The following is a 17161-nucleotide window of genomic DNA, read 5'->3' as shown; positions in this document are numbered from 1 at the left end:
TTCAATTGTCTGTTAGAAAGTAGTAGTGCTGTGTGAATCAGTTGCCTTGTGTATTTTGTCCTGTTTCATAGTTTATGGAAGAAGAGCTAATTCAGTAAAAGGTATTTCATCATGGCTAGAAGCAAGACTCGGTCTCCTCTTAGGAAGAACTAGGTTAAGTCTCTTGAACCCCACATATTCTTTGCTCTGATGTGCAGATCTGTCTACCACCAATCTGATGGTAAACAGATCTCTAACCATATTTTCACCCTTTAGCCCAGTGTTTTTCAACCTTTTTTGGGCAAAGGCACACTTGTTTCATGAAAAAAATCACGAGGCACACCACCATTAGAAAATGTTAAAAAATTTAACTCTGTGCCTATATTGACTATATATAAAGTAATTCTCTTGAATAGGAATCAAATAAACACAAAGAAAGTATTTTATAATTACTTTATTATGAAATATTAAGTAAACAAAATAGTGAAGAATTATAAAATTCTTGTCTTGTCTGCACCTACGGCACACCAGGCAACATCTAGTGTGCCGCGGAACAGCGGTTGAAAAACGCTGCTTTAGCCCTTTGCACTCCTTTCTGTAGCTCATTATTCAGTGTTTAAGCAAATATTGGGACTCAGTGTCTCTTTGGCACACATTCTTGCTGGGAAAATGGTATCTTCTGCTATACCTTTCTACAAGCAGAAATAGCCCTGTCAAAGTTAGCATACTTGTCATTTTGTTAACAGAGCAACTTTTAGTGAATTTGCAGCCAAGCATGCTAAAGATTCAAGATTCAAAGCAATTGAAAAGATGAAAGATCGAGAAGCCTTGTTTAATGAATTTGTGGCAGCTGCAAGAAAAAAAGAGAAAGAAGATTCGAAGACGAGAGGGGAGAAGGTAAGATGGTTTTCGTTCCAGTGGCATGATTGATGGGAATGCGTGCGAATAGGGCGGGACTAAGCTGGTGCTGTGTTTCTTGTCTCATTCATGAATGTAAATAGCAATAGGACCCACATTTACTGGTTAGCCTTTTAAATTGACTTTGATAATTGTTTATGTGTGTACATTCTATCACTTTCCATAATGCTTATTTTAGTAGCTTCACTAAACTACCAAGGGTTACTTTAAATTTTATTAATACTGAGATGCCTGGCAAACCCAGAACTGGTTGTTAGGCTTATCTGTTCACTGGCCAGCTAAGTGCCTGCTAAAATTCCAAGATTCTTTATAGGTGGTAACATTTAAGTCTCAGAGCCTTCTTCATCTTTTTTGCCCTCTAAAAGCATTTTAGTGACTTTCTAATCTTTTAATAAACATGTCTTACATATAAATTATTGCTTATCAGAATTAAAGGTCAGCTATTAAAGATTAATGAACTTCAAATGTCATTTGGTAGCAGTGTCGGGAGTGGAGAGGAGCTCACCACTGGGGAGGCCGACGGGTAGGGAGATGGCACCAGTGGTGTGTGAGCCATCAAAACAAGCAGCCACTGCCTTAGTGCCCCTGCATGCTTTGTGCATGGAGGAAAACCTCTGAAGCCTAATCATTCTTAACCTTTAAAGTTGCCTCTTGTTCCAGGAAGTTAAAATACTACAAATTCTATTAAATGTTTTAGGGAGATAATACCACTCTTATTGGGAAGAAGTATCTTTCATTGAAAATAGCAATGGTATTAGATGAAATAACTTTTTTCCAGAAATAATCTGAAATTTCTTGATTTATTTGGTTTCAAAAATGTATTTTTCCAAAATTATTTCAGTATTAATATTTTTTTGTTAAGCAGTTATGCTTTGCAGAGAAAATGCAAAATTGGATTCTACTTGAACATTTTGTGTGTTGTTTTAGAAACACTTTAATGAATTGTTTGCTACTTTTGACTTTTAGTTATAACTTACTTGTTTAGGAAAATCAAGTAAATAGATGATTGATATTGTATGATTTATATGATTGCTTTTATACAAACTGAATGTTTTTCTCTCTGCATTTGTAACTAATTTTTTTCCCTAAACACTTTTTAATGCAACTTATTTTATGTATTCTGTTTTATAACAAGTGATTAGACTTTACAGTTTTTTTGCTGTGCGACCTGTCAGTCAGTTCAGTCTGATAGCTGTCAGTCACTGATACGTAAAGTAGTATGAGATTCTCTAGTGAGGAAAGAATTGATCTCTCTCTGTGTGATGACTTTAGCCTCCCGTAGTTCAAGTACTTTACACTTTTTTAGCTTTTTTCCTTATAAAGTGATGACAGTTGTGCCCAGAATGTGTTAATTAAAATAAGAAGTTAAATAGACATTACTTCTAAATAACCCTAATATATTCAGCTTTATTTTCTCTGGTTGTAAAATTTTAATTCTTTAAATTATAGGTTTGGTTCTGTACCATTATTAAATTTTAAAATAAAGTAAAACTTCGTCAGCTAGCTTAAAGAATGCATAATCAATTACTAGGCCATGAAAGCAGAAATCTTTTTAAAGTAAGGGTTTAAATATAGTATTATTAAATTCACATTCTGAGAAGTGGTTGGTTAATGAAGTTTTATCACATTCTTCACGACTTACCTGTAGATTCTTATAAAGTATATTGTCTATACAGTTTTTTATTTTTTTTATTTTTTATTTTTTAAATATATTTTATTGATTTTGTACAGAGAGGAAGGGAGAGAGACAGAGAGTTAGAAACATCGATGAGAGAGAGTCATCGATCAGCTGCCTCTTGCACACCCCCCACCGGGGCTGCGCCCGCAACCAAGGTACATGCCCTTGACCGGAATCGAACCCGGGTCCCTTCAGTCCCCAAGCCGACGCTCTATCCATTGAGCCAAACCGGTCCCGGCATACAGTTTTTAAAATCACATTTTAACTGTGTAATTGATGAGTAAGATCAGTACCCAGTATCATGCTGATATGTTGGAATTTTTTTTTTTTGTTCTTTGGATTCTCTAATAAAATCAGTAGCTGCAAAATAAAGCCTGTGAAGGACATTGGCTTTAGTGAAATATCGTGTTTTCCTTCAGTAGGCATTTTCAAGCTAAAGGTAACAATTATTTTCATGTAGCCTTCGCTGGTAATTTTCAATTTTATTTAAAAATGCCCCAAAACTCTATTTTTATTAGGTGCGCTCCCCGCCCCAGTAGCTATCCTTACATTTTTGTTTATTATAATTTATTTATTACTGTAGCCAATTTTTATAAAATTGTGGTTCAAATAATTTACTTTTTGGAAAAACACATTTGAATTTATACATAATGGAGTTAACTCTTTATGAAATTGGCATTTTCTCTCTTTTCTACTTCAAATTTCCTGCTGAACAATTTAAATATTTTTATTACAGTACATCGTAAGGCTAAAGAGACTATTTTTCCCTATTTAAACAGCTTAGATGGGAAGGCACTTTCATATTTGGAAATAAAGTTTTAGTTAAAGTTGATTTTGGCTATATATCACACATTTAAAAACTTCGATGATTTTGACTTTATAGGCTTTGTTTTTTAATATTTGAAAATGATTTTAAGTCCATGTAAATTCGTGTGGCTTAGAAAGATTCCTGTTTACTACAGCTTGCATGTCTTTATTTAGCATGAATTTTTATAAATTTTGCCTTCTAGTTATAACGTGCATGTAGGAATTTGGTGTTTATCATCTCAGATACAAAGTAGACAAGATGAACAGTAATTTATGTTATATCACTACATCAAGTGGTTTCTTTATCACTGTCTGCAAATGCTGGGTTTATGATCCACACAAAGGCAAGAGCCACTACTGAAATCCACAGCTGATTAGTTCTTGTCTTTTTTTAAATTCTCTAATGTAGAAATGGTTTCTTATAATCTTACAAGTGTTTTCCAGAAAGGACATAAACCTCCCTTTCAGTCCTTTAATAGGAGAAATGAGATTATAGGGGAAATGAGAGGATTGGAATAGGCAGAAAGAGTGATTATTTATTTTGTGCCCACACATTTAAAATTCTGATTCCATTCCTAATTTATCATTCCCCTGGTCAGGAGGGAAGGCAGCATGCTTAATCTCTATGAGGAGAAGAGGTTCCTGACATGGTCAAAATCCTCTGCTGAAAGGACTTTGGCTATCTTGATATCTTTCCTGGGAGGAGCACAAAATAATTTAGATGAGCCTAATTTTAAAATATTGTAGATCATCAAAGGATCATAAAATAAATGCCTCATTTATCTTTCTCCCCCCCCCCTTTTTTTTTTTTAAATACATATATATACATACAGTTTGAGATAGGGTTTCTAATTATTGCATATTTTGATACTATACCTTTGATATAATATTACTAACTTGGTACTTCAATTAAGTATGTTACTTTGTTGACACATATTCTAAGTTGTGTAATGGTGAAGGCATACATGTTTAATGACTAAAAAGTACAGAAAATCTGAATGCAGTTTTTTTAGTAATGACTAAACTTATTTTTTTGTTTTTAGATATTTGAAAGTTTCAGGTTTATAATAAATAAGATTTGCTATTTGTGCTCAATTGTTTCTAAAAAAAAAAAATTTTTTTTTTAAATATATTTTATTGATTTTGTACAGAGAGGAAGGGAGAGAGATAGTTAGAAACATCGATGAGAGAGTCATCAATCAGCTGCCTCTTGCACACCCCCTACTGGGGATATGCCCGCAACCAAGGTACATGCCCTTGACTGGAATCGAACCCGGGACCCTTCAGTCCCCAAGCCGACGCTCTATCCATTGAGCCAAACTGGTTTTGGCTCAATTGTTTCTAAATCCTTCTATTTTTAACAAACAAAAATTTTATTCATCTACTTTTTAAAATAAAGCATTCTTACCAGCTTTATGTTAAAGTATTTTACTATAGTTTATAAGCTGATTCTTTGCTAAAAGTAAATTCAAATTCACATTCCTTATGAAATATAGCAGTTCTGAGATCAAATATTAAACAACATAAAAAGTTTTTTCTATATTTGAATAATTTTATTAGAGAACATGACTTATCTTGAATTTAGTATATTTAAAATGAAAGCCTCTGTGTTGATTTTTATATTTCATGAAAGAGTAATTCTGATATCCTCTTTTACTAAAACTTATTATATCCTGAGTAAGTGCATTTTAAAAAAATAGTCTTAAGGTAAGTGAACTTTTTTTTTTAATTGTAAAATTTAGATATGAAGAATTTCTCATTTTTTTCCTTCATCTTGTTTTGAAATGTAGATTAAATCGGATTTCTTTGAATTATTATCTAATCATCACCTGGACAGTCAGTCTCGATGGAGCAAAGTAAAAGACAAAGTAGAAAGTGATCCACGTTACAAAGCAGTGGACAGTTCATCAATGAGAGAAGACCTTTTCAAACAGTATATTGAAAAAATAGCCAAGGTAACTATTGGGCTGCTTGTCCTTTAACCACACTATGTAATAAAGCAGGAATATGCAAATTGACTGGCACCCTGCCACAAAGGTGGCTGCACCTGTGAGTTTCCATAATTAGCCTTAATGAGCAATCAGCAGGGATCTGAGGCTGCAGGTCTTCCCCCCACCCCCCCTTGGGGCTTGACTGGGTACCTCAGGCTGCGCATGCCCCCACCACCACCACCACCACCCGCCCCAGCACTGGGCCAGGGGACCTAAGGTCTCTCCCCCCGTCTGGCTGAGCTTGATGGAGGACCTCAAAGTGCGTGCCCCCTGCCCCGGTGCTGGGCCGGGATACCTCAGGCTGCTCCCCTCATCTGGCAGCAGGCTCTTCCCACCCCCACCCCCACCCCACCCCCCCCCCCACACACACACACACACCCACTACTCGGCGGGGCTTGACAAGGGTGGGACCGGCCGGGTCTGGATCTAGCCCAGAGGGGGGTTGCTGGCCAGGTCTGGGTCTCGTGCAATTTTGAGGCACGGGTGGGTGGGTGGGGACTTGACTCAGTCCTGTGGTGCGCCCCAGATTCTGACAGATGGAAGATTTTCATATACATTTTACTAATTTTTTTTTTTTCATCTCTGACACTTCTATTATAGAAAAAGGGCAAATAGCAATATTAAAATATTTCCTCTAATCCTCTTTTAAAGTGCACGAATTTTGTGCACTGGGCCACTATTGGAATAATAAAATCCTTAATTTTATTAATTGCATTATGATGGTATTCACTGCTGTTTGGAGGTTTGGCATTTTTCTGTTGATATTCTTTTTCCCCCAAAAAATATATATATTTTATTGATTTTTTTTTTTTTACAGAGAGAAAGGCAGAGGGATAGAGAGCTAAAAACATCAATGAGAGAGAAACATTGATCAGCTGCCTCACGCACACCCCCTACTGGGGATGTGCCCTTGTATGGAACACATTCAAGGGACCCAGAATCAAATCTGTCCGCAGGCCGATGCTCTATCCACTATGCCAAGCTGGTTAGGGCTCCTGTTGATATTCTTACTATAAGAATCTAGTAGTTGATTTGGAAATGGGTTACAGTGTTTAGATACACAGTATTCTTGGTAGGTTAAAATTTTGTATTTGAAAAACTTAGTTATTTTGTGGAAACATTTTGATACAGTTGGTAAAAAGGTTATTGTAATTTCACTTTTACAGAATTTAGACTCAGAAAAAGAAAAGGAGCTTGAAAGGCAAGCCCGCATTGAGGCTAGCCTTAGGGAACGCGAAAGAGAGGTCCAGAAGGCTCGGTCCGAACAAACGAAAGAAATAGATCGAGAGAGAGAGCAGCACAAACGGGAAGAAGCCATCCAGAACTTCAAGGCACTTCTGTCTGACATGGTATTTATTGCTCTTTCACTATTTTTGCTGTAAAGTACCGGATGTTAGAAATCCATTACGTTACCTCATAGTGAACATTTTAATATTTTTTAAGCTGACTGTGACAGATACAATTTGGTAAGTTATTTATAAACTCTTTTACAATTGAGTACTTGGTATTAGCCTGTTGGAACAGGCAAACCCTAGTATTTAACATTTTCAGAAGTGAGATCATTTATTTATATGAAAATTCATAATCTTTTAGTGTCAAAGCTTTTATTGGTCTTGATAAGTCATCTTAAAGTCACACTTATAGGCCATAGTAAGAAGCAAGTGTGCTGAACAGAATTGACCTCTTTAAGAAAAATTTCTTTCTTTTTTTTTTTAATTTTAGACAAGTAGGGAGAGAAAGAAAAAGAGATAGACATTAATCAGTTGCCTCCTGAACGTACCCAGACCAGGGATGGAACCCACAACTTGAGTGCGTGCCCTGACTGAGAATCAAACTCAGGACCTTCTACTGCTCCAACCAATTGAGCCACCCTGGCCAGGCATAATTTACCCTTTATTTTATTTTACTTAATAATTCTTTATTGTTCAGATTATTACAATTGTTCCTCTTTCCCTCCTCTCCCCCATAGCTCCCGATTCAACCATTAAGGCCTCATCACCAGGCTAATTCACCCTTTTTGTTGGTGATGTAGAGTCATCATTGTGATGACCAGTTATTGTCTCTATAGATGGTATGAGAAGTAGGACTTGTGGGGGTGCTGACTCCAGGAGATACCCTGGAACTTTCTTAAATACTCTGCACTACCCAGGGTTGTTGCGATAAGTAGAGTATGAGGTCCCTACAGAGAATACCCCAGACCACTCTGCTGTTCTATTGTTTTTTTCCCCTTTGTCACCATCTTTCCTGCTGTTCCTGTCAGTGGCTCTTCAGATCACTCCTGTCCAGTCTTTAGATTTCTTCCCTTGCTTCTGTGATCAGTTTTTAGTTTCCTTTGTCTCTTCTCTGGACAGTCATTTCCTTATTTCTCTCCCTACTTTTGTTCCCTCCAATTTATCTTGATTGCAACAACAGAAATCTTTGTAAAAGGCAGATCTGATTTTGTGACTCTTCCCTGTGCTTGCAGAAGGTTGGGGTCTTCCTCAAATTCAGTCTCTTAGCATAATAAAAAAGACTGTTCATTGCTTGGCTGCCCCCCCCCCCCCCATTATTACCTTACCTGCTTTGGTTTTTTATTTTCCCCTAATTAGGCTCCAGCCTTGCTGAGCTTAACCTTTAATGAACCATACTTGCATTTAACAAATCCTGACACTGCTCATTCCAGTCCTTCCACCTAGAGTGCTTTCAAATTCCCACCATGGTGGCAGACCTCCTCACTCTTCAAGAGCACACTCAACAATTCCTGTCTGGGGCTGATCCAGCCCCTCCGGGCACATCTGATCTTACTGTTGCTTTAATACTGTGCTCAGCGTAGACTTTTGCAGCGCTCCCTGCATGTTACTGCAGTTGTTGTCTTCCCTAAAAAGAGTGAGCCCATTAAAGCACATGTGTCAAACACAAGGCCCGCAGGCCAAATCCAGCCCGCCAGGCCTTGCAATGTGGCCCGCACCACGCTGTCATCACTGCACTCCGCTGTCAGTTTATGACATTGTCAGTTTATGACTGTTCAGTAAACCATTCGGCCCGTGATTTAGGCTGGATTTTAGATTTTGGCCCCTTCTCTGATTGAGTTCGACACCCCTACTAAAGAAAGGGATAGCATCTTATTTATTTTGAATTCCCAGTGCCAAGCATAGTGTTTACCTGACACGTATTTAGATGCTTGGTAAGTGTTTTTTGTTTTGTTTTTTGCTTTCCTTTCTGTCTTTTCAGCCTCCAAATTTTTTTTTTTTTTAATATATTTTATTGATTTTTTTACAGAGAGGAAGGGAGAGAGAGAGAGCTAGAAACGTCAATGAGAGAGAAACATCTACCAGCTGCCTCTTGCACACCCTCCACCGGGGATGTGCCCGCAACCAATGTACATGCCCCTGACCGGAATCGAACCCGGGACCTTTCAGTCTGCAGACCGACGCTCTACCACTGAGCCAAACCGGTTTCGTTTCAGCCTCCAAATTTCTTAGCGTTGGCAGCAGTGTGACCTAACTGCTAATGCCATTACCAGCATTGAAGCATACCTTTCTGCTGGCTGGTGAACCAGCTAGCCCCATCTAGTGGTCTGTTTTCAAGTCTTCTTAACCAAGTTACTTCTTGCTTATTCTTGGAAGTGTCACTTCCAGTATACAGTTGATGAGTCCAAATTTTAGCTCAAGATTTGTTGAGTGTTTTTCTCCTTGAGCTGCTAGGTGCTACAATAAAACAATGTATTTCCTATTTCATTCATCCATCCTTTCTACTAGAAGTTGGTAAGATGTTAAGCACAATAGCTAAGTACTGTTAAAGTGATCATAGACCATGCTTGGTGGGGATAGCTTCTCTCTTCCTTCTCCACCTCTAAACCAACATTTGACAGCTTAAGTGAGGTCTGAGAGGTAAGTTTTCTGGCCCAAAGAAGCAGATTTTCAGTGACGTATGCACTAAGGTGATGTCTCCATCAGCTTGTTTTTTAACTTTATGCTTCCTAAACAAAGGAGCCTTTCTGATCTGGTGTTCTGTTTCAGGTTCGTTCTTCAGATGTGTCCTGGTCAGACACTCGGAGGACCCTCCGGAAAGATCACCGCTGGGAGTCTGGATCCTTGTTGGAGAGAGAGGAGAAAGAGAAGCTTTTTAATGAACACATTGAAGCACTTACCAAAAAGAAGAGGGAGCACTTTAGGCAACTTCTGGATGAAACTTCTGCAGTAAGAGTTAATTTTCCTGTTCTAATGTACATGGGTATTTGTTAATCCCAAAGTATGATCTTTACTGTCATGGTCTTTAGATCCATGACCGGAATTCATGGGTTATGACACTTCTATGCAGTTTTCTTTTTCTTTTTTTTGTTTTTCTATGCAGTTTTCAAGTTCATATCTGATCCTGTGCTTGTTCAAAATGCGATCATTGGTCCCTCCTGATAATTGATTTGATAAATTCCTTTTTTTGCCCCATTTTCAATTTGGCACCATAGCCCCCTTGTTTGGCAGTGTTTACACTCTTCTGTCCAGGTTTTGCTCCTGTTGGCCTGCTCTCTAGGTAATGGTTTCTTCAGAAGTTAGGGCAGTGGTCGACAAACTGCGGCTTGCGAGCCACATGCGGCTCTTTGGCTCCTTGAGTGTGGTTCTTCCCCAAAATACTACATGCGATTGAAAGAACATTCCAGGGGCCAAAGAGCCGCATGTGGCTCGTGAGCTGCGGTTTGCTAACCACTTATTAGGGTATTACGCCTGGAGATAGCGGGTTTGCAGGTGATTGTCTTAGGCCACTTGGGAAATGTGTCCATGAAAAGAACTCTTGTGGCATGAAAGCTGCTTCCCTGTCCCTGGCTAGTGCACTTATGCTGGGGAGCTCGCAGGGCAGTGAGTAGTGCTGTATGCCATACATGCTGCAGTCTGACCCCTCAGTAAAAGCGAGCCGTATTTATGTTTTCATTCCCTTGTCTTTTTAAAGATTACCTTAACATCCACATGGAAAGAAGTAAAAAAAATCATCAAGGAAGACCCTCGGTGCATTAAGTTCTCCTCCAGTGACAGGGTAAGAAGATTTTGTCTGAATTTTTTAAGTGTATGAGAAATTTGAATTTTAAATTCATATTTTTTTTCTTGCATGAATATATTAACAAGACAGCACAATGGAAACTTAAAAAATAAATCCTTGGAGTTAAAGCTATGCTTTGGGATTTGGAGATTTAACAGAGCCATAGGGTTTGGGTGTTTTTTTGTTGTTGTTGTTTTTTTAATTATTCCCCCTTGAGGGAATCCTTCAGTCCATTACTGTGTGATCTCTAATTCTTACTTGCTTCTGAAACTCGAATGGAGGAATTGCGGATGTGGGGAGTTTGTTAGCTGAGCCTTGCTCTGGTGCTCTCTTAACTCCTGTTTAGGAACAAAATCAGTTGGGGTCTGAAATAGTGAACAATGTCAAGAAAAGTGGTGTTTAAAAAAAAAAAAAAATCAGTAAGCCCAGCTGATGTAGCTCAGCGATTGAACATCTACCCAGGAACCAAGAGGCCACTGGTTCAATTACTGGTCAGGGCACATGCACAGATTGTGTACTCAGTCTCCTATGGGCATGCAGGAGGCAGCTGATCAGTGATGTTTCTCTCTCTTCGATATTTCTATTTCTCTTTCCCCTTCCCTTCTTCTCTCAAAAACAAAACAAAACAAAAACAATAAAAACCTTGGAGTTCCATTAAATAAACATACAAAAAGAAAAGGGTGGCTTATTGCAGTCCATTTTATACTTTGCACTTTTATTTGTATTTTCTTCCCACCATTCATTCTCCTTTCCTACTTGGTTTCTGTAGTTGAGTCCACAGATCTAATATTCCTCCTTTTCAAACCCTGTTAGGTTGTGTTTGAGATGTTTGGATCACAAAATGTTCGGGGCTGGGTTAGAGAGGTAGACTGACTGATACCTGAGAGTTAAGTCTCAGTTTCTAACTTTTCTGATTCTTTAGAATTGATGATAATGTCTTTTTTTTTTTTTTTTAGCCCAAAAAGTTTATACCTGTCATAACAATTACTAGAAAAGCTAAATGCTCAGTATATCTAAAATTCTGAGTGTTATGGTTAGTGCATTCATAAATTATATCACGTTAATGTTTTTGTACTTGAAGATATAAATACAGTCTACAGGAAATGCACATTTCTTTATTTCTTAAAAGTGTCTGTCTACCACTTGAGGCTCTCGTGAAGATGAAAAGGAATCGCCTCATAAACTCTCAGCCCAGGGTAGCATTGAGCAAGCCCTCAAGTTTTACCTGTTAGTAATATAAGGTTCTGCAATCTTGCTTTCTTTTTGTCTTACAATGTACATGGCAGGTTTTCTATTTTAATGAATGTTACAGGAACACAAATAAAGGTACCTTACTGCCTTTTTCTTTAGAATTTTCTGGTTTACCATGTGACTTTTCACGTTTCTAGTTTTATAAATGACATTAATTTTGGAATTTTTCTTTCTTTCTTTCTAATCTTACTTTCTTTTTTCAGAAAAAACAAAGAGAGTTTGAAGAATACATCAGAGACAAATACATCACTGCCAAAGCCGACTTCAGGACGCTTCTGAAAGAGACCAAATTTATAACATATAGGTGTGTGCAATGGAATGTTTCATGTCAGCACTTCCTATCTTTACTAGTTCTTACGCGAATGGCCAAGGCATACTTTGCATTCACACACGTTAACATTATTAACTTCTAAGGATAAGAAGAAGCCAACTTTTATCAAAGACCAGAGACAAACCCATCTCTACCTTACTTTTTTTTTTTTTTTTTTTAAAGAAAGGGCCCAGATGCCAATTCTTATTTTGTGTTACCCACCCATCCAGTTTTTTAAACAGACTTCTGTTTTTACTTCACTGCTTTTTTAGAAGTTCCCCAACTTTAAATAATCCTTCACTGTCAGTTGTCTTCACTTCCTCTGAAGACTACTCAGTGTTGCTGAACACTTGGGAGCTTGAAATCATCCAAGCTCAGCAAAAACATTTTTTCCTCAGAGGAAAGCAGTTCGCTGGATAGTTTTAAATAAAGATTTTAAATTATAAACTCGGAGCTTTCAAACAGGATTTCACTGTAGCATGCCCAGTCGACCCCATCCCAGTAGAAGAACAAGTTGACATTGGTTAGTAGTCTGTGCAGGAAACCGTTGTTGGTTCATGCTCCAGCTTTTCCTTTAAGAGAAAAATGAGAAACATTTATGAAGGGTGTGTGCACGGGAGGCTAGGTAGTGCTGAGGGTGTGGTTTTTAGGTTCTTTGTCATTGGATTTTTTTGGTCAGGATCCATAATGTTTTGCATCAGCTTGGGCTTTTAAATTAGATGTGAAGTAAGACTTCTTTCTACATTTTTGTAGTTAATTTAGTGAAAGATGTGAAAGTGAAAGCTTGTGAAAGATGCTGGGATTGGCAGCCCCGCAGACTGAAGTCCTCTGTTCATCCACAGAACAGGTACAGCACGGGCAAGATTCACCCACCCACCCTCAGCCCTGGTCTGGAGGGCCCACCAGTAGGGGTGGGAGGGTAATTCAGCTTCTGAGGCCCTTTCACTCCCTGGAGTCTTTGCTGAGGCGACTTACAAAGGTGACCACTGCAGTGAAATTTTTCTAAAAAAAAAAAAAAAAAATGAAAAAGTGGAAACACAATTAGGAACTAGATGGACATTTCCAGCTCATCTCTGAAAGGCCTGTGAACAGCAGTCAGTAATTCTTGGACTTCTTTTCTTATTTCAGATCCAAAAAGCTAATCCAGGAATCTGATCAACACCTGAAAGACGTTGAAAAAATTTTGCAGAACGACAAACGGTATCTCGTACTAGACTGTGTGCCAGAGGAGAGGCGGAAGCTGATCGTGGCGTATGTGGATGACCTGGACCGCCGGGGCCCTCCGCCCCCTCCCACAGCGTCGGAGCCCACCCGGCGATCAACAAAATAACCCTGCGTACTCTTCCACGGGGGCGTCTATTACTTCAAAATGCTTGCATGAGCCAATTTTCAGGTTTTTTACATGTATGTGCATTAGTCAAACTATTGCAAAACCATCTGACGAACAGAAGGAGAAGCATTCGTGAACAGTTGCTGAACAGAGAACACTTTGGAAATATTTATGCTTTTCTTTGTGTGGCATGACTGACATACATACTCAAATATAGGCTGTCTCTAGTAAATCTAAAATCTTGAAGCTAAAAATCATCCTTTTATGAGGTGTGGAAGTCAGTGACTTTTGGTGACGTTCTTTCTAGCAGTGTTACACATGCAAGACATAAGATCATTTGTGGTTTGAACTTGCAAGATACAAATATCACAGACTCCCAAAAAACGTAGGCTGGGTTTGTTTTGATTTTGTTTTTCAAAGCGGGTAAAAGAGAAAACACTGAAAATGGAATTCTTATCTTCCAGAGGTTAAGATTATTATAATGGATATACTTTTACCTTTGTCTCTGAAGAACACTTTAGTTTTATTTGTTCACTTACGAGCTTCGATTATCCCCTCTGAATTATAGGCCAAGTCTTGTTTAGCCTAAGAGAAGATTTATTTAGGAATTTCTTCTCAGGTATGGAGCCACGGTCATAACTAATACGTTGGCCAGAATAGAACTGCTGGTTAAACACATTCACCATTAAGTGATCTTTATCAATATTCTGGATTAGACAACAGATTACCTTTTTGGGTGTTCCCTGTAAACTGTACTCCTGTTTGAATGTTAAACTTTTGTTTCTAAAGTTTAATTTTAAGATGTTGAATGTTCAGTTTATGTATTTGAACTACAATAAACCAACCCTTTTTCTATATGTGGATTGTATATGATTATGTTACATAATATAAAAAAAAATTTTTTAAACCTGCTCTTAAAAGCAGCAGCAAATGTAATTTGGTACAAAGAAAGGTTGACCAAGTCTTGGGATATCACATAGTTTTGAAAGGCTTGAATATAATAAATTATTTACAAAAGGGATGGGATTTGTAAAGAACATTTTGGTGCTCAGTCTCTTAGCAATATCTTACTGCTTTATAGCAAGAAGCTGCTTTTTGTGTTCTTGTTTTTACCTTTTATATGAAAGGATTTGGTGGTTAATGCTTTCGGCGTCCTTTCAGTGTGTCAGGCGCAACGTGCATGGAGCTTCGCCTCGGATGCCTTCCAGTTGCTCTCCGTAGCTTGACCGCCCGGGTTAAAAAGATCCTTCTGTTCCGTTCCTTCATAGGTGCCTAGTGTCGGTGTACCACATAAATAAAATGTCTAGAAAAGTATGTCAGTAGGGTAATTATTTTGTCTGTTAATCTTACACATACTGTGATTGTAGCAAAACCTAAAAAGAGGGCATACCAACAGTCTGCATTTACATGTTCTGTGCACAGCACACACTTAGACACATTCATATCTGGGCTACTTTGTACGTAGCCACACAACTTACATGAACTCGGCATGTAGTGGCTGGGATTATTTCACTAAGGTCTTAACGTGTAAAATTGCTAATTAACAGGACTTTTTTCATCTTTCCCCCCCTCTTTTTGAAGTTCATTTTTATAAATTTATTGAGTGATTTTTAAGTTCTGTGAGAGTGAAATGGAAGTGTTTGACAAAAGGAACACAACTAGGATAGGAATATGTCCTGCAAAGGTGGAACTTGTGCAGTGTTTTGTCATTTCCAGTTCCACAGAGCATTTTTCTGTTTCTCACTATAGGGAGTGTGAAGAAAATGGTCTGGTGATATTTCATATCCTACTTTGTGGTAAAGTATTTGGGATTAAGTTATCATCCAAGTAGCAAATCAGACTCTCTATGCAGATTTCTTTAAGGAATCAAGTCAGGACTCTGTGTTCTTAACTTAATGAAAGGGTTGTTGTAATTACAGTTTCAATATCTGTAACTGGATTTGCTGCTTATCAGCAAATTCCTTAAAAATTAATGATTCAGAGAACCATGTTTAAGATCTGACCTCCCCCTAAAATCCATCGTGCCAAATAATGAGTTTTGAAAGGAGCATTCAAGACAAAGACTTTAATTCTCCAAACTATCTGAAGTGAAACAATGCCTTTTATTTTTGTATGTTAAAATATTCAACACTGGAATCTTACATCCTACATTTATTATATATAATGTACATAAAAATCTTCAAATAGTTCATCACAGACAATTTTAAAGGTAATCCCTGTGTATAACTATCATCACAAAAACAATATTTTGGATAGTTAGGTTAAATTGGAATTTGATCATGTGAGCCTTAGAATAAAATTTGTAATGAACCAAGTAAAAAGAAAACAGCCCTATTTTCAGTGTTAAACCATGACCATTTGTACAAACATAAAACAAACAAAAGCAGAACATTTTTCAAAAAATAAAAATTCCATCCACAGCATATTTTTTGTATTTCAAATTCTTCATTGCATGCCCTAAAGACATTCCTCCCACCCCCGCCCCCGAGGGGGTCCTTCAGTGAGAATACCCCCAAGTCTATTACAGAGTAATCAATAACCATGGATAAATGTCTATATTTCATAGATGAAGAAATGCATCATAACCATGTCTTTCGGGGTGTGCTTTAACTGGCTGTGAAATGAACAGTCAAATTTTACTGGATGTTTGGGAACACAAAGTTTTATTTTACTGCTTTTTTGCATTGCCCTTGTGTGTGTGTTTTTCTGGTTACTCTTGATCATCTTTATAACTTAAAAACGGCCATTTAAAAATCCATTTTTATTGATTTCAGAGAAGGGGGAGGGAGACAAACATCAGTGATGAGAGAATCATTGATCTGCCTCCTGCACACCCTCTAATGGGGATCAAGCCTGCAACCCCGGTATATGCCCTCCTAGCCCAGCACTAAGGCATTTTAAATGTTGAGCAGGGCTCAAGTTCAATGTTATGGCTACATGTAATGCCATTTAACGAGAAAGTTTGTCTCTATCCTTTTATACTATTTGATTACTACCTTCAGTAATTGATAACTATATCACTAGACATAGCTTATATAGTTTTATCTTGAGAGAAAGGAGAAATTGCAAGGAGCAGATTGATTTCAACTTGCAGAAGAGTAACTGTCTCCGGTATTTGGGAAGAATTGATCATTGGGAAGAGAAAGGGGTAGTTTTTAAAGTTCTTTTTCCATTTCAGAATATAGAGTGTCATAACTAAGCTTCTAAAATTCTTAGAAACTGAAGACTCACCAAGGTGGCATTACAAAGATTAACAAAAGCAGGTTTTAGTGTAAGGTGAAGTTTGCATTTACTTAAACTTGGCTATGATTTGAAATGAGCCCAGAATTGTAAAGTGATGTTCCTTATTCTGCAACTTCAGTCGTTTTCATCAAGTAAATGTACTTATCTTAAACAAATGAAGGTAACTCATTGAACTGTATTCATTAACATGTTAAAGGAAAAACCTCATTACGTGGAAGTGGATTCTGAGCTTTGGTTATGCAACCGGACGTGAGGGCCAGCAGGCTCAGGAGGAAACTGAAGGAAAGGCTTCAGGGTTTGACCTGCTGCACTCCAGCCGGCACAGGGCTGGTCCCAGAGAGAACCGAGGGACACAGCCCCTGTGGACCAGGACCTCAGAGCGGGGCTTCCTAGTCCCTGTGGTAGACACACCCAGACAACACCGTCCTTTGGGCAGCCAGGCGTTAGTTCTGAAACAATCACTGCTTCTCAGGTGGCGTCCTACTTACGTACCCACTTGCACATTGTGAAAATGCAGACTGAAGCAATTTTTGTAACTCCTAAATGTAATAATCTTATGTTTTATATGGTAAAGTCAGCCATATGGGTTAGCAGCAGTACCAGTAGATACAATTGTCGCAGATTAGTGTTGCTTTGAGACTTCA

General features: G+C 38.1%; 1 protein-coding gene across 13 annotated transcripts in view; it reads left to right on the top strand.

The window, feature by feature from the left end:
• TCERG1 (transcription elongation regulator 1) overlaps window positions 1–14131 on the top strand; it is a 56211-nt gene extending 42080 nt beyond the window's left edge. For 12 of the 13 annotated variants that reach the window (XM_084883149.1, XM_084883148.1, XM_084883147.1 and 9 more), the window contains 7 exons: window positions 726–876; window positions 5173–5337; window positions 6540–6722; window positions 9372–9551; window positions 10297–10380; window positions 11838–11938; window positions 13073–14131. In XM_084883149.1, the coding sequence (XP_084739275.1) occupies window positions 726–876; window positions 5173–5337; window positions 6540–6722; window positions 9372–9551; window positions 10297–10380; window positions 11838–11938; window positions 13073–13274 (1066 nt within the window). In that variant the 3' untranslated portion in view covers window positions 13275–14131. Of the gene's footprint in view, window positions 1–725; window positions 877–5172; window positions 5338–6539; window positions 6723–9371; window positions 9552–10296; window positions 10381–11837; window positions 11939–12697; window positions 12792–13072 lie in introns of all 13 variants that reach the window. The other variant, XR_014794969.1, reaches the window with a different exon arrangement.
• Window positions 14132–17161: the final 3030 nt, after the last annotated feature.

Source organism: Pipistrellus hanaki, assembly GCF_964339955.1.
Source record: "Pipistrellus hanaki genome assembly, chromosome: 5".
NCBI classification, from domain to species: domain Eukaryota; kingdom Metazoa; phylum Chordata; class Mammalia; order Chiroptera; family Vespertilionidae; genus Pipistrellus; species Pipistrellus hanaki.
Note: the sequence above shows the minus strand (reverse complement) of the source record. Positions and strands in the feature narration are given on the sequence as shown.